This window comes from Meriones unguiculatus, chromosome 3 (genome assembly GCF_030254825.1).
Source record: "Meriones unguiculatus strain TT.TT164.6M chromosome 3, Bangor_MerUng_6.1, whole genome shotgun sequence".
In the NCBI taxonomy this organism is placed as follows: domain Eukaryota; kingdom Metazoa; phylum Chordata; class Mammalia; order Rodentia; family Muridae; genus Meriones; species Meriones unguiculatus.
Window position 1 is genome coordinate 21,090,233 of NC_083351.1, and position 27,082 is coordinate 21,117,314.

A 27,082-nucleotide genomic window follows, 5' to 3' on the forward strand; every position below is an offset into this window, starting at 1 on the left:
ATACATGCCTAGCATCCAGGAGGCTCGGGTTAACTCAAACTCAGCACTGTATTTATATGTTATTTTATGACATATTTGTAACACTGAATAGTGTTTCTTTTTTTTTTTTTTTCTTCTATCTTTTGGTGTTAGAAATTGAATGCTCAGTCTAGTGCATACCAAGATTGTGTTCTCCTGCTGAGCTCTACCCCAGGCAAGCAGTTATTGAACCAACTTTTATTGGGGCTGGAGAGACAGCTCAGTGGTTTAGAGTACTGGTTATTCTTCTAGATGACCAGGGTTTGGTTCCCAGCACCCACATGGCAGCTCACAGCTGTCTGTAACTCCAATTCCAGGAGAGGTAGCATCATCTTCTGGCCTCTTTGGGCATTGGAAACACAGATGGTATACACACATATATGCAGACAAAACACCCATATACATAAAGTAAAATAAAATTTTAAACAATGTTGGTGGTTGATTAGGTTAAAGGGTGGTCTTAAATTAGTTTGTAGTTTTAATCTATGTAACATTTTCATTGAAAATTTAAAAATTTCTATCTTTTTCCTACCTATGCATTCAGAGTCTAAATTTTATTTCTCTCCTTGTGCTCAGGTCTGGTCCATCGAACTCACATGTCATCCTGTCGTGTGGATAAGCCTTCTGAGATAGTAGATGTTGGAGACAAAGTGTGGGTGAAGCTTATTGGCCGAGAGGTAAAGTTTCCTGTAACTTCATGTGCTTTGAAAGGATTATAAAAAGCTGGTGTTTTATTGGAATTCTGTGATGGTGAGTGTGGAAATGTTCGTGGTGGCTGACATTTTTCAATTTTGCCCCAGTCATCTGTCTTGAGTTTGTATCTTCCGGTTGTCCGTCCTACAGATTTAGGAGAAACAACATGAAGTATAGAAGTGCGATGCATGAGTGCCTGTTCATAAAACTCTCCTCCTGAGGTTTAGAAAGAAAATAACCTCAGGAGATTTACTTTACTCCTTACCATGGCTTCAAAGAGTACTTGTCAAATACACTTCAACTTAAGCCAGAATGAAAAGCATACATAATCCACAATCATTTTTCCCCCTAGAATTTGGCACCATGGAATGCAGTGGGCAGGGCAGGCATGGGGATGTTTGTCCTCTGTGTTCTTCTAGGAAATGGCAGGCAGAAAGCCATGGAAACTATTCAAAAGCTGAAAAAATGTTTGAGTGTGTCAGTGTAGCCATAAGACCGAACCAGAGCTGAGTATGGTGGCATACCCTTGTAAGTTTAGCATTCAGGAGGCTGAGGCAGGAGGGTGTGTGCATGTCAGCTGTCTGTCTGCCTGTCCCCACATGCAGGCCACAGTATGTGTGGAGATCAGAGGACAGCTTGCTAAAGTCCTCCTCTCCCTCTTCCGTGTGGATCCTGGGATTGAGCTCATGTCAGGCGCCCTTAGCCACTGAGCCATCTCACTGGCCCCAGCTTCTGTTTTACCTCCAGGATAGGGTGGATGGAGATTATTTCCTATATCTCTTCTGCCATTAAGTCTGCTCTTCCTACTTCCTGTACCCCCAGTGTTCTTAGCTTGATACCGAGTCCATTTGAGGTTAGTGTTTGCTATGATGTTTACAAGTTAGACGCTGAGGCATTACAAATCAGTGGTCAGGTGCTTTGCTTTGGAGGCTTGGGAACATAGCTTGGTTGGTAAATGCTTGCAAGCATGTAGACCTGAGTTCAATTACACTAGCACCTAAGTTGAAAGCTAGGCGTGTCTGTGGTGCACTCCTGTAATCCCAGCTAAGGGGGTGCAGCCTGAGGATCCCAGGGACTTGCTGGTCAGCCAGCGTGGCTGCAGGGGTGAGCTGCAGTTCTCACAGCACAAGGTAAGGGTTCCAGAGGAATGATTGTTATTAGGTTAACCTTTGGCCTCTATACCCACATGCACCCACATGAAAAACCCCCCAACACACACACACACACACACACACACACTCTCTCTCTCTCTCTCTCATACAGACATACACACACACACACACACACACACACACACAAAAGGGTTTTGGTGACTCTTCTTTTGTCTTTTTCAGATGAAAAATGATAGAATAAAAGTGTCCCTCTCCATGAAAGTTGTCAACCAAGGAACTGGGAAAGACCTCGATCCCAACAACGTTATCATTGAGTAGGTAAAGGGTTCGGAAGAGCTGAAACCCCACCACAAGTACAGATTGTAGGGAATCAGAATAGGTTGGGCTGCTGCCATTTGTAGGCAGTAATACATTAGTAAGTATTGATGCAGCATTGATCTGTTTTTCTTACAGGTGTTAACAGCTGTAAGAAACAGCTTCTTGGCTGTTTTGAGCCAGGGTCTCACTGTGTAGCCTCAGTGGTCCCAAACTCAGTGCTCTTAGCTTAGTCTCCACATTCTGGATTACAGAGGTGCATGCCTCACACAGCCTACTACATGGAGCGAAAAGATTAAATGATCACACTCACACACAAATTTAGTGTTGGAGTGTCTCGTCAGCAGTTCTGTTTCTCTCTTTCTGCTTCTGCCCTTCAGCTGTTGGCAACAAGTGCTCATGAAGTGCTGTCACTTGCCTCTCCTAAGAGCACCAGCTCTGAAACAGGCAGACAGGGGTAGTGTTAGGTTCCCATGTCTGTGAACACAGCACCTTCCATTGGCTCTTCTGACCTTTCACTTCAGAATGGACAGATTTCTTTTGATCTAAGGGTGGTCAGTCTGCAGATACAGGAAGCTTACTCTCTGACTCAAATCCTGTATTGAATGTCTTCTTGTTAAAGCAAAACAAAAAAGCCCAGTCATTTATTTATTTATCGGGGGGAGTGTGTGAGGGGCAGGACAATTAGTGGGAGCAGTCCTTTCCCTCTACCATTAGGGTCTTGGGATAGAACTCAGGTCCTCAGACTTTTATGGCAAGTGCTTTTGTTCTGTTTTGTTTGAGGGGAAACAGATTCTCTCTCTATGTACCCCAGAAAGGAATGTTTTAATTCCAGGGAAACTGCTATTACCTTGCTCTCTTATTGATTTGTTGTTCTTGTTGTTGTTGTTGAGAAAGGGTCTTTCAATATAAGCCCTGGCTTTTCTGAAACTTATTAGGTAGACCAGGATGGACTTCTAACTCACAGAGAGCTGCCTGCTTTTGCCTCCTAGGTACTGGGATTAAAGTCTGTGCAAGCATATTTGGCTCATTTATTGAATTTCTAGCCAGAAATTGCTTAATCGATAGGCCCCTTGCTGGGGGAGAGCTATGAATACTCACAGGAAAAAATGCTTGCTGTGTAAACAAGTTTTGAGTTCAGCTCCTGGGAACCCATGTAAAGGTGGAAGGGGAGACCCAACACACACACACACAATTCCTAGAAGGGCTTGTTAACTATTTTCAGTGTTTGAAACAATCAGATAAATCACACATTTATCTTCAGGTTAACCATGTTATTATTTGTTGATTTTGATGTTAAACATCACATTCTTTCTCTCTGACAGTGGCATCATTGACTAATAAATAAGCCAGATGTGGTGGCACATTCCTATAATCCCAGTATTTGGGAAACTAAGGCAAGAGGATATGGAGTTAAATGTTAGCCTGAGCTACATAGTGAGATCCTGGCTCGGAACCACGCCCACAAAGAGTAATGAGTATAATTGAAATGAGATCTTTATTGCAGAAGAAAATTGAAGCCCTTATATTTATCATTCTTAGAACAATTGCAAAAAAAATATTGCTTCAGCTATGAGGGAATTTTATCTGAGAAAAAGGGAGGTAGCATTTACTGAAAAGATACTGTGTACCAGGCATAAGGCAGGTGTGCATCAGTGCCTGTGAGTCTCATAGTAAAGTGTGAGGTTAGTATGGTCTTCTGCTTCATTTCATATTTCTAGTTTGTAGCTGGAGACAAGTATCCTGTGGTTGTGTAGCAAATTATAGGGGCCAGATAGATTCATGTAGGACCCAGTGTTAAAGCATATGCCCTGCTCACCACAGAGAGCCCCTGGCCACTGGGTGTGCCTGACATTTCATACTTCCGTAGTTTAGTCTCTAAGTAGTGGTGATGTATTTGTAGGTCTGTTTATTTGCAAAACACTTTTCAGTTATAGTGGTAATCTTTTATACCCAACTCAGAAATGCTAAAGTCTGGCATTTACTGATTACATTGTAATAAATTTACCTTCCCCACCCACACCCCAAAGAATCCTATGCTCTTCAGATTTATTAAAAAGCTGGGGATTTCTCAAAGCTCCCCTTACAATGGTAAACTATAAAGCAGGTAAGATAACGGGGAAAAGGGTAGGAAGGGGAAGGTTTTCTGTTTGCAGGCTGTGTCTCTGTGTAGAGACTATGTCTAGTAAAAGCGGATGGCTGAACTTGTGATAAACTGGTGCATCAAGGGAAGCAGCATGGAATAATGGAACTATCAGAGATTTTAAGTGAGACTTTAATCGCAGGCTCTTGGTTATTCTCCAGATTAGTACACAGTTTTGAACAAATTCTTTTTTTTTTTCCTTCTTCCTCAAATGGTTTCTCTATGTAGCCTTGGCTGTCCTGGACTCACTCTGTAGACCAGGCTGGCCTCGAAGTCACAGAGATCTGCCCACCTCTGCCTTCCTGAGTGCTGAGATTGCTGGGGCTGCGCCCAGCTTGAGCACATTATTATTATTATTATTTAATTTATTATGTGTACAATGTTCTGTCTGCATGACCTGCAGGCCAGAACAGGGCACCAGGTCTCATTATAGATGGTTGTGAGCCACCCATGCTGTTGCCAGGAATTGAACTTAGGACCTTTGGAAGAGCAGCCAGTGCTCTTAACCTCTGAGCCATCAGCCCCTTGAGCAGATTCTTAATCATGGTAAATCTCAGTCCTACTCTCTCCCCCCGCCCCCAAATAAAACAGAAGTACTGAGACATAGCTCAGAAATACAGAATGAGGACCAGCAAGATGGCCCAGTAGATAAAGGCCTACTGAGACCCACCTAGTGGAAGGAAAAACTGACTCCTGTAAACTGACTCTGACCTCTACACACACATAATAAATGCAGAAAAATAAAAAGACAGAATAGTCTAAGAAAAGACTTACTAGCAGGTAGCCATCTCATTGGCTAGTCTATCATAAACAGTATATATAGCTACTTGTAATAATTATTTTAAATGCTCCTGAAACTGACACACTTTCCCTGTTGAAAGAATGTGTTTGTCCCGTGAGCACAAGTGCCTGACTTACCCTCTTTGTCTCCTGTGGCACTTAATGTCTGGTGTTCCTGTCATTACAACATTCGTTCACTATCTGTTCAATAGTACATGGCAACATGGATGGTGTAGGTTGGTAAGGAGTTTATTTTGGGTCCTGTTGTTCAGAGAGAGGGTGATATTTGAGCTAGATCTTGGGGAATGGATATGGTCTTTTCAGAAAACAGAAGGAATGGTATTTTGGGTGGTAAAGACGTCCGGAAAGGCACAGGCAGAAAAGCACATTGGGGGTCCTGTGAGTGGGAGAGGTGACCAATCAAGTCTGTCTCCTCTAGCCCCAACTTGATATCTTTTTAATATGTTCGGCACTCTGGTTTCCAGCTAGTCCCGGTTGGCCAGCGTCCATTTTTCTATCACGGTCTAGCTGCCTTACCCTCCTTTCTTCCCGTTTTGTTTTGTTTCTTCAAGCAGGTTCCCTCAGTGTAAGCCTGTCTGGCCTTAGCATCACTATGTACCTCAGGCTGGCCTTGGACTCCCAGCGATCTGCTTGCTCTGCCTCCTAATGCTGGCCCGATCGTACCTTTCAGCATCATCTAGTAAGTGTCTCTATACGTGGGAAGGTTTTAAAGAGAGTTTCCAGGCAGGCGTAACTGACATCGCACTGAGGACTCATATTAAAGCCACTGACATGGCTTAGGTGTCTCCCTCTGCTAGCCTAGCATCTCCTGGGAGTAAAGAAGAAATGGCTAAAAAAAGAAAAAGAAAGAAAGAAAATGAACGGCTCTTCCTTTTGTTTTACTGTGGTGTTGGGGACTGCACCTCAGGCCTGTGCATCCGGGGCAGACGCTCCTTTGTTCTTGCCACTCACACTAACAGTGGCGCATACCACTCACTACTTGAACTGGAAAAAAAAAAATTAATCTGTGTGCTCGGTAAATTGCATTAAAAAAACACAGAGTCGTGGTGACCACTGAGGAAGTCACTGCTTTACTGAACTGTGGTGAAGCCTGACCATCACAGTGGCAGTGAGGACAGAAAGTGAGTGCTGACTGTTGTTACGTGGGAGATTTGTCTGAACATGCGCTGCGTTAGAATCCCAGAGTCCTGGATTGATTATCATGAGGATGTTTAAGCTGCAGCTCAGGACCACGTAAAGCTCTGCTCTTCACACAAGGACACTTGGAACTCTGTCAGCATGTGATTTGCTCTGTTCCCAGATGCCTGTAGTTTTTGTTATTCAGACTATTATGTTTGAAAGCGTTCATTTTATAACTCATACCTGATAATTGACTCTTGATACATTTCACTTCTATAGAGCAAAGACCAGATATTTGTGCAAACATTTTCAAAACATACATTATATACTGTCTACTTGGTTAGCTTTGAATAAGATGGGGCTATTTAAATCTAAATTAAAGAAAATTAAGTAAAATTTAAGAACTAGGTCTGATGGTGCAGACCCACGTTCCTAGCTGCTGCCCAGGCAGCTTAGTGAGACTCTCGTCTCAAAATGAAAAGTGAAGGGGTGGGGGATGGGAGGGGAGGGCTAGGGATGAGGCTTGCCTGGCACAGAGGAAACCCCAGGTTCAGTCCCCAGTGTCACAAAAAGAAGAGAGAAGTAAGTAAAATTTGACATCTTTTTGGTTTTATTTTATTTTCATTTTTATTTTGTTTGTATAGGTGTTTTGCCTTCATGTATGTCTGTGTGCTGCTCATGTCTGGTGCCCTTAGAGTCCAGGAGAAAGTGTCAGGTCTCCTGGAGTTAAGGTCATAGATGGTTGCGAGCCAGTACGTGGTGCTAGGAATCGAAGCTCAGCGGTTTGGAAGAGAGAAGAGTTCTTAAACACTGAGCCGCCTCTCCAGGCCTACAAAATTAATATCAATTTCATAGTCACACTAGCTACATTTTAAGGGTTTAGTAACTACATTTTTCTCTGGACATAGTGACACATGGCTTCAGTTCTAGCAGAGGCAGATGGATCTCTGTGAGGTCAAAGCCAGTCTGTTTTTGACAACAGCAAAATAATACCATATACCAATGAAAATAAATGATTCAAACTGTAGGCAACAATGTGGATGAGTTTCACAAACAACAGGACTAAACAGGAAGTATCTAGTGTGTGTGTGTGTGTGTGTGTGTGTCTGTTTGTGTATATGTGTGTAGATGTACTGAAAGTTGAAACCAGGCCTTTTTGTATGCTAGGCTTTTGTTAACACTGAGTTAACATCTCAGGTACTTTACTACTTTTGAGACAGCTCCTTGCTGAATCGCTCGGGCTGGTCTTGAACTTAGAACTTGTGAAACAATATAAACAAAATCATGTTAAGAGAGGAGGAGCCTTGGAACATTTGGGAGGTACATTGTGGAGATAGAATAAAGCGAGAGAGGCAGGGGGTTGCAGAGTGGAGCCTGCCTACAGAGAGGCACTCAACACCTGGGAAAGGTAAAATTAACTAAGTAAAATAAAGAGGAGTCTGGAAAAGTGGGTTAGAGGGTAATGGAAAGCCCCGATACCAAGGTCTTGTAATGAACTCAGGTTTGATTTTTAGAAAGCCTGAAAAGGTCTTTTAAATCCTTGAGTGACCTGAGAGGGGCTGAGTGTGTTTTCACATACTGAGTAATTATATCTTCTTCTCCTCCTTCCTCTTACTCTTCTCCTTTTCCTCCTCCTTTATCTCATCCTATTCCTTTTTTCTCCCTCTCTTCCTCCTTTATCTTCTCTTCTTCCTCCTTTCTTTTTCTCCTCCTCCTGCTGACAGGGTTTCTCTGTGTAGCCCTGGCTGTCCTAAACTCGCTCTATAGACCAGGCTGACCTCAAAACTTCACAGATCTGCTTCCTCTCCCTCCTGAGTGCTGGGTTTAAAAGTGTGAACCACCACCACCAGGAAATTAGACTTTCAAATATCTTTTTCTGTATATTATTGAGAGGAGACCTAGTCTTGTTCGTAATTGTTAATTCAAAGCCTCATTCTTAAATGAGGAAAAAAAGAGGGAGCTGTTTCATTGTCTTATTCTGCCCAACACTTTTCTTCTCTTTCCCTTTTTCTTGCCAAGAACAAAACAAAAAACTAACAAGCAGCATTACACTGTAATATATCTGGCCACTTCTCTGAAAAGTGCCAGTGGTCAGGATCTCTTTCATTACAGGCAAGAAGAAAGGCGGAGGCGGTCCTTCCAGGATTACACCGGGCAGAAGATCACCCTTGAGGCTGTCCTGAACACGACCTGCAAGAAGTGTGGCTGCAAAGGTAGGGGGAACCTGGCATTTCTGTCTCCTCTCCTTGTGGACCCTCTGCAGGCTGAAGGACTGTGTTTTTCAGTCAGCTGCTGGCTGCACTCATATGTCCCTCTGACACACTTATCTCCAAGCACAATTGCTGTTCTGTAGAAATTAAATGACTTGGGAATACATTCCTTAAGGATCCAAATTAGACCCTTTCTTCCTTGTCGTTATCTCAGAATTAAGTTCAGAATTCTGAATGCAGTGCTCTTTTCGTAATAGAGATAGAGGCTGTCACTTTTTTTTTTGCTCTATTTCCTCAGGCCTCACCTTATTATTACTCAAATATTAAAAGCTTTTTAGCCTGACTTCCCTTCTCATTTTCAGAGTGACCTCAATTTGTCACTTCTCCTTCCTATCTTTCCATTCATCATTCTTTGTTCATTTTTCTGCCATGACTGGTAGCACATTTGTGTCCTGGTTGAATTTGTGGGGCTTGTGTTTTTGTTTTTTTTTTTTTTAAACATGCATTGGTGTTTTGTTTGGATGTGTAGCTGCGTGAGGGTGTCAGATCCTCTGAAACTGGAGTTACAGACGGTTGTAAGCTGCCAAGTAGGTGCTAGGAATTGAACCTGAGTCTTCTGGCAGAACAACCAGTGCTCTTAACTGCTAAGCCATCTCTCCAACCCTGAATTTGGGGAGTTTTAAGCCCCTATTTTTATTGATGCAGAAAGAGAAAGAGAATGCAACAGTGAGAGAAGGGGGACCCCTTGATTAAATTGTGTATATTTGGAATATGTGCTGTGTCCCCTTTCCAGGCCTCATCTGACTTCTGGGCACTTCTTTCCTTCACATGAAATTCCTGTAGCTCCAGGAATTTGGACCCCCTCATTTGGTCTCCTTGGGTATCTGCACTCGTACAGACCCACACACAAATGCAAATATATACACATAATTAAAAAAAAAAAAAAGCCCAACTCATCTTCTAAAACAACAAAAGTGACCCTCAGGAACATCGCAGGCCCAGTGTGGGGCCCCTGTGCTTACATCTACCTGTACTTAAATGGCATTTGCTTTGTTTCATAAAGCAAGATGAGTAACAAGAAATAGAATTTGACCCGCCAGCAAAGGCAGGTTAAAGGTAGCTGGCTGGCTTTTTGGTACATCAAAAGCAGCACAAGACAGAGAGACATCCAACCTGAACTAAGTGTTCACTTTGCTGCTCTGTGACCCTGAGCTACTTAACTCTAGCCTTCGTATCGGATCCGAATGCAGGGGGTTGGATTTCAGATCTCTAAAGCTCTTGCCAGACTTGACAGTCTGAATTCTCAGGGTGTGTGTGTGTGTGTGTGTGTGTGTGTGTGTGTGTGTGTGTATTTGTGTGTTTGTGTGTATGTGTATTGGCTTGAATGTGAGTGCCCACATCCTGCCAGCTGTCTTCCTTTAGGTCTTAGCCTGCAGTTCCCTCTGTTAAGCATTCTGCTCTCTGGAGCAGCCTTTCATTATCAGGAATGAGTTCCAAAATAGATGTTTAAAAATTAATAAGCCCCATTGCTAAGGGAGGGCAGCGCGAGCCTGCTTGCTTGTACCTTTTGCCATTTCCAAAGCCGCACCAGCATCTCAGCTCTTAACACCAGCTGCTCGCCTGGCTCTGGGCATTGCCACCTTGAGGTGGCAGAAATGTATCTCCAGATAAACTCTTAATATTTTGAACTGTTGGGTCCTTGCTTTTTTTTTTTCTCTCCTGTTTTTTTGTTTTTTGGTATTTTCAAGATAGACTTTCTCTGTGTAGCCTTAGCTGTCCTGGACTCACTTTGTAGACCAGCGCTAGCCTCACTCACAAAGATACACCTGCCTCTGTCTCCCAGAGTGCTGGGATTATAAGCGTGTGCCACTGTGCCTGGCTGAGAGCGGCTTCTCACCTTTTTAACCTTTGTGTTCCACAGGCCACTTTGCAAAAGACTGTTTCATGCAGCCAGGAGGAACCAAGTATTCTCTGATCCCTGAAGAGGAAGAGGAAAAGGAAGAGGCAAAGGAAGAAGGAACTGAAAAGCCTGATCCCACAAAGAACTCTTCTAGGAAAAGAAAGAAGGTAAAAGTCAACGTGCTATTATTTATCATTTTTTTGTGGGTATTAAAATATAAAGGCTTTTTGAAATATTTTAGAAAGAGTGAAAAGTTTAAAAAGCAAGCTCATAATATTTCCAGAGAGAGTTGCATTGGCAATTTTGGCATATTCTAATCTTCTTAGCTAACATAAGTAGATTTAGATTTATATACATATATATAATATAAAATTACTATTGTGGGTGTAGTTCTTATTTTTTTTTTTTTTTAAAGTATCCTTAAGTGTTCTTTAAAAACTTGATGGAAAAGCCACATAATGGTGCATCTCAGAGTTTGAGGCCAGCTTGGTCTACAGAGTGAGTCCATGATAGTCAGGGCTACACAGAGAAATCCTGTATTGAAAAACCATAAATAAATAAGGGATGGATAGATAGATAGATAGATAGATAGATAGATAGATAGATAGATAGATAGATAGATAGATAGATAGGCAGGCCACAGAATGTTTTACTCTATGGCTATAAATATTGATTGATTTTGTATTTTTGAAACAGGTTCTCTTATAGCCCAGACGGTGTTAAACTTGCCATGTAGCCAAGAATGCCCTTAAACTCTTTTGTTTTTTCAAGACAGGGTTTCTCTGTGTAGTCTTGGCTGTCCTGGACTTGTTTTGTAGACCAGGCTGGCCTCAAACTCTGAGATCCGCCTGCCTCTGCCTCTCAAGTTCTGGGATTAAAGGTATATGCCACCATGACTGGCTGCTCTTAAACTCTTGATCCTCTTCCCAAGTATGCGTAGCTGTAATTAGTTTATTTTACTGTCATTAGATACTTAACAATTCCAATCTCCTTACCTTTCTTTGGCTGTGTTCCTGGGCTGGTAGGTGACTCAGTCGTTAAGAGCACTGGCTGCTCTTGCAGAGGACCTGGGTTCAGTTGCCAGTACCCAGTGATGGCTCACAGCCACCTGTAACTCCAGTTTCAGGGCACCTGACACCTTCTTCTGGCCTCCAAGGGCACTACATACATGTGGCGCACATGTGTACACGGAAGCAAAAAACATCCATACATATAAAATAAAAACAAATGAATCTTTTCAAAAGAGGGGAGGGGCTGGAGAGAGGACTCACTGGATAATACTCTTCCAGAGTACCCAAGTTCAGTTTCCAGCCCCCGTGTCAGGTATCAGTTACGACCACTTAGAATGCTGGCTCCAGAGAAGTTTGACACCTCTGGCCTCTGTGGCCGGCACTCATACACACACATACGTTTAAACATAATTAAAAAAATATAACCAAAATAAATCTTTAAAAAATGAGATTACTAAGACAAAGAATTGATAGCTCACACCTTTAATCTTACCACTCAGGAGGCAGAGGAAGGTGGATTACCACAGGTTCAGGACCATCATAGGATACATAGTGAGTTCAGGCATTTTGGGGCTGCAAACTATGACTGTATTTTTTGGGAAAAAGCCTGGCGGAACTCTGTGAGTTGGAGGCCAGCCAGGGCTACATAGAAAGGGCCTGTCTCAAAAGAAAAGAAAAGAAGAGGAGAGGGGGGAGAGGGGAAGAAAAGAAAAGAAAGAGAGAGAGAGAGAAAGGAAGAAAGAAAGGAAAGAAAAGAAAGAAAGAAAGAAAGAAAGAAAGAAAGAAAGAAAGAAAGAAAGAAAGAAAGAAAGAAAGAAAGAAAGAAAGAAAGGAAACAAAAAAAGTATTAAGACTTTAGGGCTGGAGATATGGGTCCATGGGTAAGAGCACTTAATTACTTTTGTAGGGGACCTGGTTTGATTCCCAGAATACACATGGTAGCTCACAACTGTTCATAACTCTAGTTCTAGGGGATCTGATGCCTACTTTTAACCTTTATGAGCACCAGGTATTCATGTGGCTCACATAAACACATGTACACAAAACAATTCCCACTAAATATAGAATAGATAAATAAAATAAGGACTCTTAAGGGTCTAGCTAGATTTTATCACGTTGTATTTCAGAATGCACTTGCCTGCTCCCATCAGTGGTTGGGAATTTCGCCTCCTGGAGTTGTCTTTTACTGCTCAGAGCATGCTGATTTATAAAACAGATTTCATTTTGTTACAGACAGACAGATTTGGACCTTGCTGTACAGGGACAAAGGGGAAGAACTGTGCTGTAGTTCGGCCAGCCAGTAGTTGTTTTCCTAACTTGTAAGATACTTCTGTGGTTGGTTATTGAGCTTTGTTCCCGTGCTGGTTGGTCCATGTCGTTCACTCCCCTCCCTGCTTGTTGTTGGGCGGTGGGGGAGAACAGTCTTTTACTGTGTAGTCCTAGTTTGCCTGGGACTCTGTAGAACAGGCTGTCCTCACACCTGCCTCGGCTTCCTGAGTGCTGGGATCACAGGTGTACACCAACGCACTCAGCTTTTTTGGTGTTTTTCTTTTTTTTTTTTTTTTTAAGATTTGTTTCTCTATTATTTATACAGCATTCCGCCTGCATGTGTGCCTGAGCATCAGAAGAGTGGTTGCTGGGAATCGAACTCAGGACCTTTAGAAGAACAGCCAGTGTTCTTAACCTCTGAGGCATCTCTCCAGCCTCCCCTCCCCTCTGCCTTTTATTTTTTTTTTTAAGATCAGTGTTCACACTGTAGCCCCAACTAGGTTTGAACTTTTAATGATCCTCTTGCTTTAGCCTCCCTAGTGCTGGGATTGCAGGTGTGAGCCACCACACCCAGCTTTGTAAAGATTTGTTGAGTGGTCATTTTGTGCCGTGCAGTGCAAGCTGTAGGAGTGAAAGGCTCTGATGTAATCTTTTTCCTCAGTGGCAGCTTCACAAGTAAAGGATTATTTTCATTTTGTAGGTAAGGGAAAAGGTCCATTATACCGTAACAATCATTAGCCAAGCAGTATGAAAATCCCTGATTTGTATATTCTCTCCCTCTGTATCCCTAACCTGGGGTCTCCTGAGTACTTTAGACTTTGGCTTGAGTCTTTCAGACATAGTTTGAGGTCCTTGGGAACTTGTGACTGGCTGTGTAAATTTAAACTAACTACAGTTCCTAAATTTGCAGAGGGGGATTGTTGTGATCTTTGGCAGTGTTCCTCACAGGGTGATGCCTAGCTCCTCAAAATAGAAAGTGATGACAAGTCAGTTCCTAATTGATAGTGACTTTTTGGAGACATGGCCTCTTGGAGCTCGGGCTGACCTTGAGCTGACCCTCCTGCCTCTACACCTAGCTCCGACACTCTGAGACATGCCACCACCCACGTCTCTAGGCTCAGGTGTTTGTTGTTGTTGTTTGTTTGTTTGTTTTTATATGTATGGATGTTTGTACATGTGGCTGTGCCCCATGGGTGTGCTTGATGGTGACAGAGCACGCAAGAGGCAGTTGGCCCCCCTAGAGCTGGAGTTAGAGATGGTTGTGAGCTGCTGTGTGGGTCCTGGCCCTAGAATCTGGGTCCTCCTACTAGAGTTGCCAGTGTTCTTAACTACCCTCCAGTCGTCCCCCACCATAATCTCTTTTACGAGCACTCGCTGGCTGACAGGTGTGCATACATACCACCATACGTGTTAAAACGAGGTATGTAAACAACAGTAATCTCCTCCTGAGAGAAGCCGTGTGCCTTTCTTTTATTCTCTATCTCATATTTATCATTTCCTAGATCTGCCAAAAGTTCTTTTCCTCCCCTTCTTCCTCCTCCCTTTTCTCCTCTTTCTCCTCCTTTCTCTCTCTCTTTTTTTTCCCCCTGAGACAGTGTCTGACTACTTGTACCGAAGTCTTAAACTAGTGATCCTATTATTGGCCGTCAGTTGCTGGCCTGGAGAGGGGCGTATTTTTGTTTTGTTTTGCTTTTCAAGACTGGGTTTCCTCTGTATAGCCTTGGATGTCCTTCACTCCTCTGTAGACCAAGCTGGCCTTGAACTCACAGACATCTGCCTGCCTCTGCTGGGATTACAGGCGTATGCATCTTAAAATTACATTGCTCCTGCATCACATGTGTTCAGGATAGTGTTGGACACTTGATATAACAAGACACTAAGGTCACCTTGAGCCAATTTTTGTTTGTGTGTTTGTTTTTTGTTTTTTTGAGACAGGGTTTCACTGTGTAGCCCTGGTTACCCTGACAGAGATCTACCTGCTTCTGCCTCCTGAGTGTTGAGGTAAAAGATTCGGCTTAGCAGTTTCTTGAAGAAATATTTAAAAATGAATTATTTATTCATTTTGTTGGGGAGGGATGACAGTTCATACCTTCTCTTGTGGAGGGCCAGGGACAACTTGCAGAAGTCTGTTTTCTCCTTCTATCATGTAGATCTCAGGTCTCAAACTCAGGCTGACCAGGCTGGAAGCAAGCACGTTTACCCACTGAGCTAGCCCAGTTTTTGTTTTGTAACCAGAGTTTTAATGTGTAATGATGCCTGTTGATTTATTTCTATACATAATGTAAATCATGTTCAGGTCTCTAAGTTCTAGGAGTCCTCCTGTCTGCTCTTTTACCCTCTAAATCTCTTTTCTCTTTCTCTTTTCTTCTCTTAGAAACTGGGTATCCCAGGGTGGCCTTGAATTTGCCATCAGCCTGCCTCCTCACCTCCTATGTGCCACCAAGTCTTGGAGATGGGCTTTCCCTTCCAGTAAGAAATGGACACTGGGAGTCCATGTCTGTGGGTTTGCATACTGCTCCAGTACTCCTAATTCCGGGGCCGTTATGCAGGACTGAATAGACTGATCTGAAGGGCATGCCTTCAGCTTTCCACACTGTCAACTTTCCACAGCCATTTCCACAATGGCTAACAGGAATTACTGTGTGTGGAAGGCATCTCACATGAAATGCAGGCCACAGCACTCAAGCAGCTAATTGCTTAAAGAGAAAGATAATCGGCCAAGGCATGTATGGTAATAAAGGAGAGAAGAGCGTCCCAAGGAGGTCAGTGGCTCTCATGACCTTCAGAAGACAGAAAATAAAGCATAGGCAAGTCCACTCAGGACTGCAGCTGGAAAGTCAACAGTGGAGGCCATTGTACCTTTCCCATTTCTTTTCAAGTCTGCTGCAGTGTCGGCCCTCTCTATTCTGGTAGAAAAGCATATGTAATATAAGCCTATGAGACAGAAGATGCCCAGCAAAGTCGAGGAACTAGGAAATGGCAGGGGTTAAAGATGTCCCATGTTACAACCATAAAGACCGGGCATAAAATAGTGTTCTCTGACTTTGGTAGCTGAACCTCACATTTCTCTTTGGGTTCCTTAACTCTATTTGGACAGGGATGGATGGTCACTCTTGCAGGGCTGCTGGCAAGGAAATTAACACCATCAAGGGCAGGAATGTCCTACCCTTTCCATTGAACATGCACTGAACTCTTGTCCTTACCCACACAGCATTAGCTTTGTATTCAGTGTCTGAACACTGTAGTTTATTTTATTTTGTTGGACTATAATTAGAACAAGAAGAAACAATGTCATAAATGGAAATGGTTACAAGATGGTAAAATTAGTTTTTTGTTTGTTTATTGTTTTGTTTTGGTTTGGTTTGGTTTTGAGACAGAGTTTCTCTGTGTAGCCCTGGCTGTCCTGAACTCTTTTTTTAGACCTGGCTGGCCTCAAACTCACAGAGATCTGAGTACTGGATTACAGGCGCACCTGAGTCAAAATTATCTTTTGACAGTGAATCTATGAATAATATTTTTCTTAATTCTAATTTAATTCATTTTTATTGTATGTGTAAATGAGAAGGCACACATGCTGTGTGTGTGTGTGTGTGAAAGGACATTTTTGGGAGTTGTTTATCCCTGACCATCTTTTGAGCCCCGGATAATCCCTCAGTCTGCCGTCTGAGATTGCTACCCTTTTTGATTTATGGATCATCATGGATCTTCCTAAATTAGTGTCAGATTATGAGGAAACACATGCCTTAGGGATGAGGCTGCCCATGGATTATAGTGAAATTAGCTGCATTTAATCCCAATGTTCATATGGCATGTACTGCTTTTCAGGAATGTGTCCTGCCTAAGGGGCAGAACCGCACCAGGCTCTCAAGTCCACAGTATCCAGAGATAAGTTGCCAGATGTAAACAAACCATGGATTCACCACCTTTCCATCCTTCTAGCCATGGTCGCCAGACCTTGGGAATGTAGGTCTGGAAAGCAATTTTTTTTCTCTCTAGAGAGAGAGACTTATTAAAGAAGAATTTGACTCTTATCTGCTGAGACTGGGAAAAGACCCTGGTGGTTACTGAAATACATAATTCCATGATGGAACATTTGCCTGGTTAGTCGCCAGCCCTGGGAGTGAGGGGAGCTGTTCCATATGTGTCAGGCTTAGAATTTACCCTCATAGCATCGTTCAGAGTAAGTACTGTCTAAACAAATCCTGTGTCCAGGGACAGGGTGCGTCAAATGGCGGGGCTGGGATGAAACTGTGTTATTCTGAGATTGCTGTTCTGACCACCATACTGTGAGGCCTCCTGTCATTGATGGAAGAGCACAGTGCTCTACTCAGGAGATAAGCCCTTTCCATCATCTACATGCAGAGCTCAGCCCTGCCTCTATAATATGGCACAAGGGTGTCCAACTTCTCCACTCCAAGGATATTATTTCATTGAATCATCACGGCCTTGTGACATGGGTGCTATTCTTATCTCTTTTCCATTTGAGGCAGCTAGACCTAGGGAGGTGGGATGACTTGCCAAGGCTGTACAGCGATATGTAGACCGTGGGACTTGGTCTGTGTGACACCTGGATCACTGGCCTTTCCACCACCTCCAGGTGGCTCGCCCAGGCTTGCAGAGTGCTGGCCAGAAGTCTGCAGGAGCAAGAGCCTTGCTTTTCTGTGCTCTTTTCCTCTTGTAGTCCCCTTTTAGAAATTGTCCATGGAGGCAGCTTATCCAGTGCTGAAGAACTACCTGGGTGGCCTGCAGAAGCCTGGGTACCCACCTCCCAACTCTGTGGGTTTGTGCTGTTAACTCTGGTGACATGGCTGTGTTTAAGGGTATCTAACTTTAGGGTCCCCTTCCTTTCTGGAAAAAAGTTTTATTTGCAAAGAAGGGAATTGACCCTGGAAAGCTGTCCTGTAGCTGCCCTGTGTGGGCAATGGAGGGCACGTGAACACACAGATAAACAATAAACAGAAAAATGGCAGTCGAAAGTATATATATTTCTTCCACAGGCTGCAAGTAGCTCATATGGTAGCATAGTCTTGTAATTCCAGCAATCTGGAAGCTGAGGCAGGATTAGGAGTTCTGTGATAGAACTGGGCTACATAAGATCCTGTTTTTAAATCCTTTAATCCCCCCATACTTGTTTTTCCTATTGCTTTGAATATTAGAAGGCTGTCCTAAGCTTATTTATCTGTTATTTTTATTTACTCATTTTGAAACAGTGTCTCTCTCCATAGCCATGGCTGTCTTGGAACTCACTATATAGACCAGGCTTGCCAAGAACTCACTGAGATCCAGCTGCCATGTGCAGCAAGTACTTAAATAAATAAATAAACATGCAAATAAGTAAATAAAGAAAGAAAGAAAGTAGAGCCAGGCAGTGGTGGTGCACATCTTTAATCCCAGCAGAAGCAGGTGGATTTCTGAGCTCAAGGCCAGCCTGGTCTACAGAGTGAGTTCTAGGACAGCCAGGACTACAGAGAAACCCTGTCTCAAAAACAAAAACAAAACAATCAAACAAAAAAAGAGTAGGTGCTTGTTCTTAAGACAGAGACACTAGGAAGGAGAAGTGCCTTGTTAGGATCACATGTGTGGCTGGAGCTCATGGAATTCAGTTCCCAGAACCCACACTGGGTCTCACAACCAGCGTGCAACCAACTCTAGCTTCAGGGGAGTCTTCTGGGCATTAACTGTGCACGAGTGTTCTGTGTAAGCTTGGTGGTGTGTCTATGTGGTATATTTTGCACATTGTATACATCAGCACACTTCCATCGTGATTCACATAGGGTAAGAATCTACGATACAGGTGTCCTTGTCTTAGTTTTCTCTCTCATTTGGGATTTCACTGCCCTTTATAGCCTGGCTCTTCAACCTCTTCAGCACTGGGGTTACAGGCACATGCTGTTTTGCCCCCAGATTTTTTGTTTTGTTTTGTTTCTTTTTGTTGCAAGGTCTTACGCAGTCTTACTTGACCTTGAACTCCTGATCTTCCTGCTCCAGCTTTCCAGTGCTGGCACTGCAGGCATGCACCACATTCAGCTGTATTTCACCTGTCGGCCACCTGCTGTGGTTTTTCTTTGAGATGGACACACAAATGTTGAAACTTTACATTTCCCTTTTAGGAAAAGAAGAAAAAGAAACATAGAGACAGGAAGTCATCCGTCAGTGATAGCTCTGACTCTGAGAGTGATCTGGGCAAGAAGGCAAGGCATACATCAAAAGACAGCAAGGCTACAAAAAAGAAGAAGAAGAAGAAGAAACACAAGAAGAAGCATAGGGAATGAGGGTGGACTGGGCCGAGGCAGCCCTGGCTCCAGAAAGACTCAATAGTGAGAATATGGGCTCCCACCCCACTGACTTTGTCCCCGTGGTCTCCTCACGCAGCAAGCAGATTGGGGAGCAAGAGGGTGGCTCCCAAAATGTTTTTTCCTTATTGCTCCTGATCCCTTTGCAAGTGACCCCCGCAGCCATTGCATTCATATACACGATTTTCTCATTCAGCAGAAGGTTCTAGTCCCATCCCCGGCTGCCACTGCCAGAGCTGGATTCCTTTGCAGGATCCATGCTAGAGCCACAGGTGCTACTGTGGAGGTGAGCCTGGCTGTCAAGAGAGCAGCCCTCCCCTGCCTGCTACCTGGACCAGTTGTGGGTAGAGTCTTCAGCCTTCATTAGCGGCAGGAGGGAGAAGTGTTTCACTTCTCCATTCCCTCATCCAGGGCCTGTATTTAAAGTGACAGCCATGGCGAGAATAGTCTTTGCAGCGACTGCTGAACCTGAGATCTGAAGCCATGGTCATTGCTCTGCTTTCTGTCTATCACTATGTGAGTGATTGCTTCCATTTCGGGTCTCTGCTTAAAATCCTGGCATAAGTGGAAACGTGTTTGGTTTTAAACTTTCCGGAAGGCAGTATTTCTATAATCCTTCCTGGGTAACTTACAGACTTAGCACATCAGTTCACAGAAAACATTTAATATGTTATCTGAGACCCTGGAAAGAGGCCACGCCAAGGCCACTAGCAGGTCACAGCTTTCTTGAGGTCACTTATAAGCCCTCTCTTCCATAGTGAAGGCTTCTTTCCCCTGGGCTGATTAGAACACCAGGAAGACTTTGTGACTTTGGGGACTTGCTGGGCATGAGCCGTGGCTTAGGAGTCACCTCCCACCACAGTGCTCACTGTTGGACCCTGTGTCCTGAGCCTGTACTCCAGGAGGGGGGGGGTGACCTCAGTACACCATAGAGTATTCTGTGCAGGATGGAGTGGATCGGCCACTCATTGACAGTCAGCTGATCTGACCATGGGCAGGTCAGTGTAAAGGGATTGGGTAGACACTGCTGCTCCCTCACTGGTGGCCTGACGCTGTCCACTCGGCTCCTATCAGTGCTGCTTTCCAGGTGACCTGCAGGCTGTCACTTCAGTCTGTGGCACACAGGAAAGTCAGGCAAAAGGCAACTGGGTGGCCTTGGCTCTGCTTTATTGACCTCAGAGCACCCTTTGAGTACAGTTTTAAAAAATAAACCACATACACAATGGGAACTGGATCCAGGCTGATGCCCCTTATCTCCAGGAAAATCCCAACCAAATTGTATTTATACAAAATGCCAGAGGAAAAATATGAGGCAACGTGGTGCTGAGTCAGGGGGTAGCCAGTTGGCAGAGGAGCAGTCAGCGACAAGCAGCCAGGTCACGCCTCCTTCTCGTAAGTTCGAGTGCTCACCACATTGCCATGGGTGAGAGTCTGGAAGGAAAGACAGGGTCAGGTGGGGCAGGGCAAGAGAGGGGATGCTCCCTGCCCCTTCTGATCAGCACTTGAATGCCTTCTTTGTGCCAGGCACTTTACATTTGTCCCTGATACAGATCTTTTTAAGATAGGTGTTACCATTTTAGAGATTTTGGGGAAATTGGGCCCTTTAAAGACGAGGTAAGCTGGCAAAGATCCAACCTATTCCTGTTCCTCTTATGTTTAGCACCTGCTTAAGGCAGTGCCTGGTGCGTAGCAGACAAACAGGTGAAAAAGAGCATCCAGAGTCTTGAGAAACTGCTAGTCTGGCAACTTTTTCTCCCTCCCCTAAGCACCCAGTATTCTGGCACGGTAGAGCCAAGCCTTGGTCACATCGATGTTTGTTACCTCCCTTCCAAAGCAAGGCACCTCACTCCCAACTCAGAGGGACCCCGGTCTTGTGTGAATATGCACTTAGGTTCCACTGAGCCAGAAAGGTCTGCTGTACTGACATTGCTCGCCATGCTTCTGGCGCAGGCGCAACCGTACAAAGCTACAGTCTAGTGAAGCTCTCAAACTTGTCCCAAAGCAGATCTGCAGGCCTGCTTGTGTCACCTATTTTCAGGAAGCCATAAACAGTAGGCAAATGGGGGAGTGGGTAGGGAGCTGCTCTCCAGCAGTGCACACCAGACACAAGCCTGCTCCTGCAGGTGTCTGTATTCCTACTCAGGAGAGGACAAATGGCTGCTGCTCTTAGCCTGGGATCAACTGGCCCTGTTTTTCTGCCTCTTCCTGGGGAACAGCAAGCAGGAGGAAACTTTTGTGGGTACCTGCTGCATTCTTCCCACTTGGATGGTGTTTTTGGCTATAAATGGATAGCCTCCCAGCAGCCCTCAAGGTTGGTGTAGTTAGGCTGATACTGTGTAAATGCACAGCCATGACCCCATCCCTGCCTCTCGTCCTAGTTCTTCTGGCCCCCAGGAAGGGCATGGGCTGAAGAAGGGATGGCACTTGTTGCCGTGAGGCCCCACCACTGCCCATCTTACCAGGATGAGTTTCCCGTCACTTAGCTCCCTTGTAAGCGTAGTCTCCTGCCCGCCCCACTTCTGCACGTGGACAAGTTTTCCACCGTCCAGTGTCACGGTTGACTGTGGAAAGAGGTAGAGCCACAACTGAAGGGTAAGATGTGCCTGAACAGACCAAGGACCTAACCAGTAATGGTGCTAGGATCATCATTCAGACAGCCCACCTCCAACCCTGCTCTGTGGCTGCCTGGCAGGGAAGGGGCCCTCAGACAGTGGGTGAGGCAGGCAGCTCAGCCCAGAGGCACAAGCCTCCAGGGGGTGCTTAGGCTGAGGTAGTTCAGGTAGAACACAGTCCCGGGTCCCCTCAAACCCATCCCTTTCTCAGACTAGGCAAAGAGGAATCCTGAAGATTTTTCTATTGTGCGTATCAGTGTCTAAAAGACTTTTGGGATATGTTGGAAAATTAGACTTCCCTTTAATTTATACCATGTGATCACCTCAACTGGCAGAAGAACAGCAATCCCAAGGTTCTAGGACCAAGGACCCGTGTATCTTGGAGTATTCTTCAGCTCTAGTTTTAGTGACCATTTGGTCCTCAGTGCTGCCAGCCTGTTTCTGCTAGTTTGTGCCTGGCAGCTTCCCCAGATCTCTCTTCTGTAGGAATTTGGGAGCTGTAGGTCAGAATAACTAACCAGGGTTTATTGGCTAGGAGTCTAGAAGGGTGATGGTAGTATATCACTCATCTCTTTGCTGTCTATATTCCACTTAATGGGATCTTCATTTGCGATTGGCTTTGTGAACTGAGCAGTTAATGTTTAACCACTGTTGTATTTAATGTGGGGCCTGGTCCCAAAAGATGACAAGTTCAAGGATGTATATGTAGGGGACTGTGGTGGAGCAGCCACCTTCATCCAAATTAGGTTGTCACCTCAGGGCACCATACAATGCTCCACTGCTAGCCTGCAGCGTGGTCCTGGGCTGGGCATTAGCTCCTCTGCACCTATAAGACCAGTGTCTACCCTGTTCTTTCTGGGGACAACTGTCAGGAGGAAACAGCTCATGGGATGAATTGAAGGGTTGCGATGCAGAGGCTACCAGGGACAACCTCTAGCTGTAGGTGTTAGCTGTTCTTAGTTCTGGCCTGGCCTGGTACTGGGAGTTTGGAGCAAGCTGCTAAGATATCCACCATGAGGAAGCCGAGCAACACTGGTGATAGGTGCTGCCTCCCATACACTGAAATAAATGCTTGGAGAGACTCCAGACACCCACAGCATTCATGCTGGTAAATGCCCTTCCTGGAGCACAGCTCTGCCTGTCAGCTGGTGGCTCTGGAAACAGTGTGTCAGTGTCAGTGGCCTGGCCTGGGAGCTGCAGAAGATGAAACCCATAGATAGGGCTCAGCCGTTTATTCCCAGCTGCCTCCTTTGCTGACAGAGCCTGGATGACCTCAGTGCAGGGCACTGACTTCTGGGCATCGCTCCTAAAGCACTTCAGGTCACAGCCACGGCTGCTGAAGTCCTCAGAGCTTCTGCATGCCTTGGTGTACAAGGTCACCCAGCCGGGGCTGGAGACACAAGGTCAGAGGAATATCTTGGCTCTGCTGCCCACACCAGTGACAGTGGATAGATCCTTCCCAGGAAGGCAAGAAGAAAATAGTCCAGAGCTTGTTCTTAGCCCCTGGGGCATCCCAGCACGGAGTAGGTTTTATGAACATTGTTGAATCTATGACAGCCTGTCCCTTGGGGCCCAAAGCTTAAGAGAGGGTCAGCCTCTTACTAGGCCTACAGTGACTCAGTACCCTTTGTCCCACTTCTCTGACTCACCTTGACCTTCCTGTCATCTGCCGTGGTCTCATCGAACTCCACTCCCAGCTGAAAGCTGATCTCTGTGTTCTTGAAGGTGCTGTGTGTCTTTATGCAGATCTTATCCCCGTTCTTCTCGATGATCGTGGTAGGCTTGGTCATGCTGGCCACCTGCCTGGTGGCAAAGCTGACACCTGAGGATGGGGCAGACGGTTGAGAATCTATTAGCTGGGGGAGAGAGGTGTCATATAGAAGTTCAAAGAGAAATCTTGTTTGGGCCTAGGCACAGGGAAGGAGAACAGTAGTGGCCCGTGTCTTTGTGCCGCCGTTTTCTCATTCGGCCTTTTTCCTTAGCTCTGCAGATGTTAGATGTGAAATATGAGGAATGTCGATGGGGGAGAGTCAGAAACAGGTAAAAACGGGGTATGAACCACATAGACAGTCCCCTCAGTCCCGTCCCCGGGAAGTTCTGTAAATGTGAACACTGAGAGAGAATTTAAGCCCAGGGACACAAATCAGATTGAAGCTGCTCAGGACTGTGTCACCTGCGGGACAGAGCAGCTGCTGCCTTCTGTGAACACTCAGACCATGGAGTGAAGAAAGAAGAAACAGGCAGCTGCCTTTTACAGTCCCCTGGACAGGGACTGTCTGCTGTTTTCACCCTGGAAACCCAGACGTCAGTGCTCTGTCCTGTGTGGAACGCTACAGCTTCAAAGCCTCCTGGTTACAAGTACAAGGGAGTTTTGTCTTCTACAGGCCTAGAGGTCCGCCATGGTAGGGACAAGGGGTTGAGTTGAAGTCCTTGGGGAGACTGCTGGCCTAAGCACTGGACCTGAGCCCTAGGCAAGGACCCAAGTGTCCCACAAGCAGGTGAAGTACACAGACTCCTTAGGTCAAGCCTTCAGCCCTTTGGATTGTAGCTTCCCTGGAATCTTCCATCGTTGACTACCTGTCCTCATGTCCCAGCTCATGCCGAGCTATCCTCAGCAATGAGGCAAGAAGCAGGCCAATACAGGGATATGGTATGGGACCTGTGAATATCTCCCAGCCACGTACATTTGCTGGAAGCTACGTTTATTGCACAAGCTCTACATGAGCAGCCAAGTAGTGCTTGGGACAGCCCTAAGCATAGGTTTTATTGCTCTCAGTTTACAAACTAGGCTTGGAGACCTCTCCAAAGTCAGATAGGCTGAGCATGGGGACTCCTGCCTAGAATCACACTCGGGAGGTGGAAGCAGGGGAAATACCAAAAGTCAAAGCCAGTCTGGGCTATACAGCACCAGAACGTGAGCTATCGTGAGACACTGTATAAAAAAGGCCAAATAAATAAACCATCAGTGTTTAGTGACACTGATTCCCAAACTGACTTTTAGTTGGACATAGTGTGCCATTAATGCCACCATCTGCTCTTTGTAAGAACCCTCGGTTCTGTAGGATAAGGCTTGAGGACTTTGGCTGCAGCAAGGAGTGAGACTTGGCTTTGCCTTCGCCTTCGGAAGTGAGTTGGGCCTCAGCAGTGAACCAGCTGTTTGCCCAGGACCTACCCACCCACAGGTGTAGGATGCTAACGAAGTCAGTTACTGCTAAGAGCTGGGGTGAATGAATCTGTGCTTTGCTGGGCTTCAGCCTGTCCATAGTTTCAGGCTAAATGGAATCTCAGTCCCCTAAAAGCTACTTTGGACTGAGGGTGCAGCTTGGGATGATCACTCACTCAGCCTGCTCAAGACCCTGGTTTCTATTAGCACCCAAAGGACAAGGGCCTGAAGACAACAGGCACTGAGGCAAAAAGGGTAGGAAGGGGGCCACAAGGGAGGCGGAACCAAACCGGGGCAATCTAGTACTCTCTACCTTATCAAGAACAGCCAATTAGCTGGGTGTGGTGCATGCTTCCAACTCCAGGGCTTCTGAGGCAGAGGCAAGAGGACCCTCCTCCATAGGGAGCTCCAGGACAACCAGGACTACTCCACAGGGAGGATCTTTATCTCAGCCCAAGGCAAGGAAGGGCTGGAGCCAGGCTTGTGAATGGTTCCTACCACATTCCCCACTCCTGGGCCCCCGTTGAAGTGAGAAGAACTCTAGCTAGTTCTGGGTTTAACTATTTGGAAGGCTGAAGTAGCAGATTACAAGTTCAAAGCCAGCCTGGGCAAGTTAGTAAGAGCTTGTCACACAAAATATAAAGAGGTGGTGACCCCGTGGTAGAGTGCTGGCCTGGTATGCTCCAAGTTCAGCCTTCAGTATCCACAAAAAAGAAACCCCGGGCTTTCCTATCAGGTGACAAGAGTGTGTCCCTACCTAGGTAAAGCATGGAACTCTATTTTCTTTCCTTTTTTCAAGACAAGGTTTCTCCGTGTAGCCCTGGCTGTCCTGGAACTCACGCTGTAGACCAGGCTGGCCTAGAACTCACAGATCCGCCAGCACCACCGCGGCCACCACCACCCGGCAAATCCCCACAGATCTTACCAGTGAGGTTCTTTGAAGCTTTATTCTGACCCATCCCCAAACCACACATCCCTTCACAGCCCCTGACCTTGCTTCTGGCCCCCTCCGCTGTGTCCCAGGCACCGGCTTTCTTCACCCTATCCCTGGCACTGAACAGGCGGGAGGCTGGTGTACCAGGAAAGCCCACGTGTCTGGTGGTCTTGCCCTACCAGCAACTTCTGCCACACTGCAGGTGAAGGTCAGACTGTGAGAACGAGGGCACCTTCCGGAGAGAGGCCTCTACGCCCGCATGGAGGAGGAAGGGCTTGCTGCCTGCCCTGCTCTCTCTTCAACCTCTTCCCGCTTCGAACTCACTGGTTTTCTTAAGTCTCCCTCCAGGCTCCTAGGTATTTTCCTCCTACAGTACCCTCCCGTCTGCTCTATTCCCTTTCCGGATTCAGTTTCTCGCCCACTGACCCCGCTCCTGTCTGCTTTCTCCTGCGGCCAGCCTCCCCGCCTTCTGCTCTTTCGCTCAGCTCCCCTCTCACCGCCAGCTCACACACGTCCTTCCTAGAAAGCGCCTCCCAGCCCCGACCTCTGCAGCCACAGCTGCCTCTGCGCCTCCCCGCTACGCACCCTTCTACCTCGCTGACAGCCCCTTCCCAGGGGAGGAAAAGGGGAGCGGGGCGGGAGGTGCTCCAGCCCAGGTCACCCTGTGTGCCCGCCCGGGTAGGCTCTGCCTGGACTGGCGGGGAGCGTCCAGGAGGCACCCAGCGCGCTTCCAGCTGGAGCTCAGCGCCAGGACGGGCTTAGGGGCTCCCCACACGCGGCCGGGATCCTGTGCCCGCGGCTCGCTCACCGAGTGACTTCATGTAGTCATCAAAATTCTTGCTGTCCACCAGCTTCCAGGTACCGACAAAGGCGTCCACCATGGTGAACCGGGAAGGAGGGCGTGCAGGCACTCGGAACCGCGGCTCCTGGCGGGAGAGCCTCTTTAAATAGCCCTCGCGTCACATGATGAGCGCGGCCCACACCCCTCGCTCCCGAAATAGGAAGCCAGGGCCTGCACTCCCTCAAGGGGCTGGCTCCCTTCCCCCAAGCCCGCCCGGCGCCTGCGTCAGCGCGGTCCGCGGTCCTGCCTGTGCCATACCTGCCCTGGCGGCAGAGCGGCCCCCGCAACCCAAGAAGAGCACCCACCCCACAGCCACACGGAAAAGAAACTCGCCCTTGAGCTGGTGCCACTCTGGGAAAAAGCCGGATGACCCTTATGCCACCTCGTTTTTAATTCCTTACGGTTTTACCCTAAACTGTGTGCGTGCGCGTGTAGGCGCGCTTATGGGTGGGGGGAGGGAGCGTCGTAGCTCGAGGGAGTCGCGGCTCTCCTTCCACCACGTGTGTCCCAGGTATCGAACTGGGGTCATTAGGCTTGGCAGCGAGTGGTTTTACCCAGTGACCCATTTCACCGGCCTTCCGTCCTCTTGTAGAAGAGGCGTGGACGCTCGGAGGACAGTGACGCGGTCACCCTAAGCAGAAACGAATCA

At 46.2% G+C, this 27,082-nt stretch overlaps 2 protein-coding genes across 5 annotated transcripts in view; one reads left to right on the forward strand and one right to left on the reverse strand.

Moving 5' to 3' along the window:
* Positions 1–20,117, forward strand: part of Zcchc17 (zinc finger CCHC-type containing 17) — a 45,026-nt gene extending 24,909 nt beyond the window's left edge. For all 4 annotated transcript variants that reach the window (XM_021636533.2, XM_021636517.2, XM_021636522.2 and 1 more), the window contains 5 exons: positions 595–695; positions 2,046–2,137; positions 8,314–8,414; positions 10,333–10,478; positions 18,701–20,117. In XM_021636533.2, coding sequence (XP_021492208.1) covers positions 615–695; positions 2,046–2,137; positions 8,314–8,414; positions 10,333–10,478; positions 18,701–18,862 — 582 coding nt within the window. In that variant the 5' untranslated portion in view covers positions 595–614 and the 3' untranslated portion in view covers positions 18,863–20,117. The remainder of the gene's footprint in view (positions 1–594; positions 696–2,045; positions 2,138–8,313; positions 8,415–10,332; positions 10,479–18,700) is intronic.
* On the reverse strand, positions 20,030–26,576 carry Fabp3 (fatty acid binding protein 3). Its single transcript, XM_021636555.2, has 4 exons — positions 26,401–26,576; positions 23,145–23,317; positions 21,343–21,444; positions 20,030–20,314 (listed from the first exon to the last, which is right to left on the reverse strand). The coding sequence occupies exons 1-4, from the start codon at positions 26,471–26,473 to the stop codon at positions 20,261–20,263; spliced, it is 402 nt and encodes a 133-aa protein (XP_021492230.1). The 5' UTR covers positions 26,474–26,576; the 3' UTR covers positions 20,030–20,260.
* Between the last annotated feature and the right edge of the window lie 506 nt (positions 26,577–27,082).

Excerpts from the sequence above, each read along its gene's own strand:
- Fabp3 (XM_021636555.2), bottom strand. The coding sequence starts at position 26,473 with ATGGTGGACGCCTTTGTCGGTACCTGGAAGCTGGTGGACAGCAAGAAT. Across the intron at positions 21,445-23,144 it reads CAGATGACAGGAAGGTCAAG|TCAACCGTGACACTGGACGG; the intron begins GTGAGTCAGAGA and ends CTCTTTCCACAG. Across the intron at positions 20,315-21,342 it reads GTGACGGGAAACTCATCCTG|ACTCTCACCCATGGCAATGT; the intron begins GTAAGATGGGCA and ends CTTTCCTTCCAG.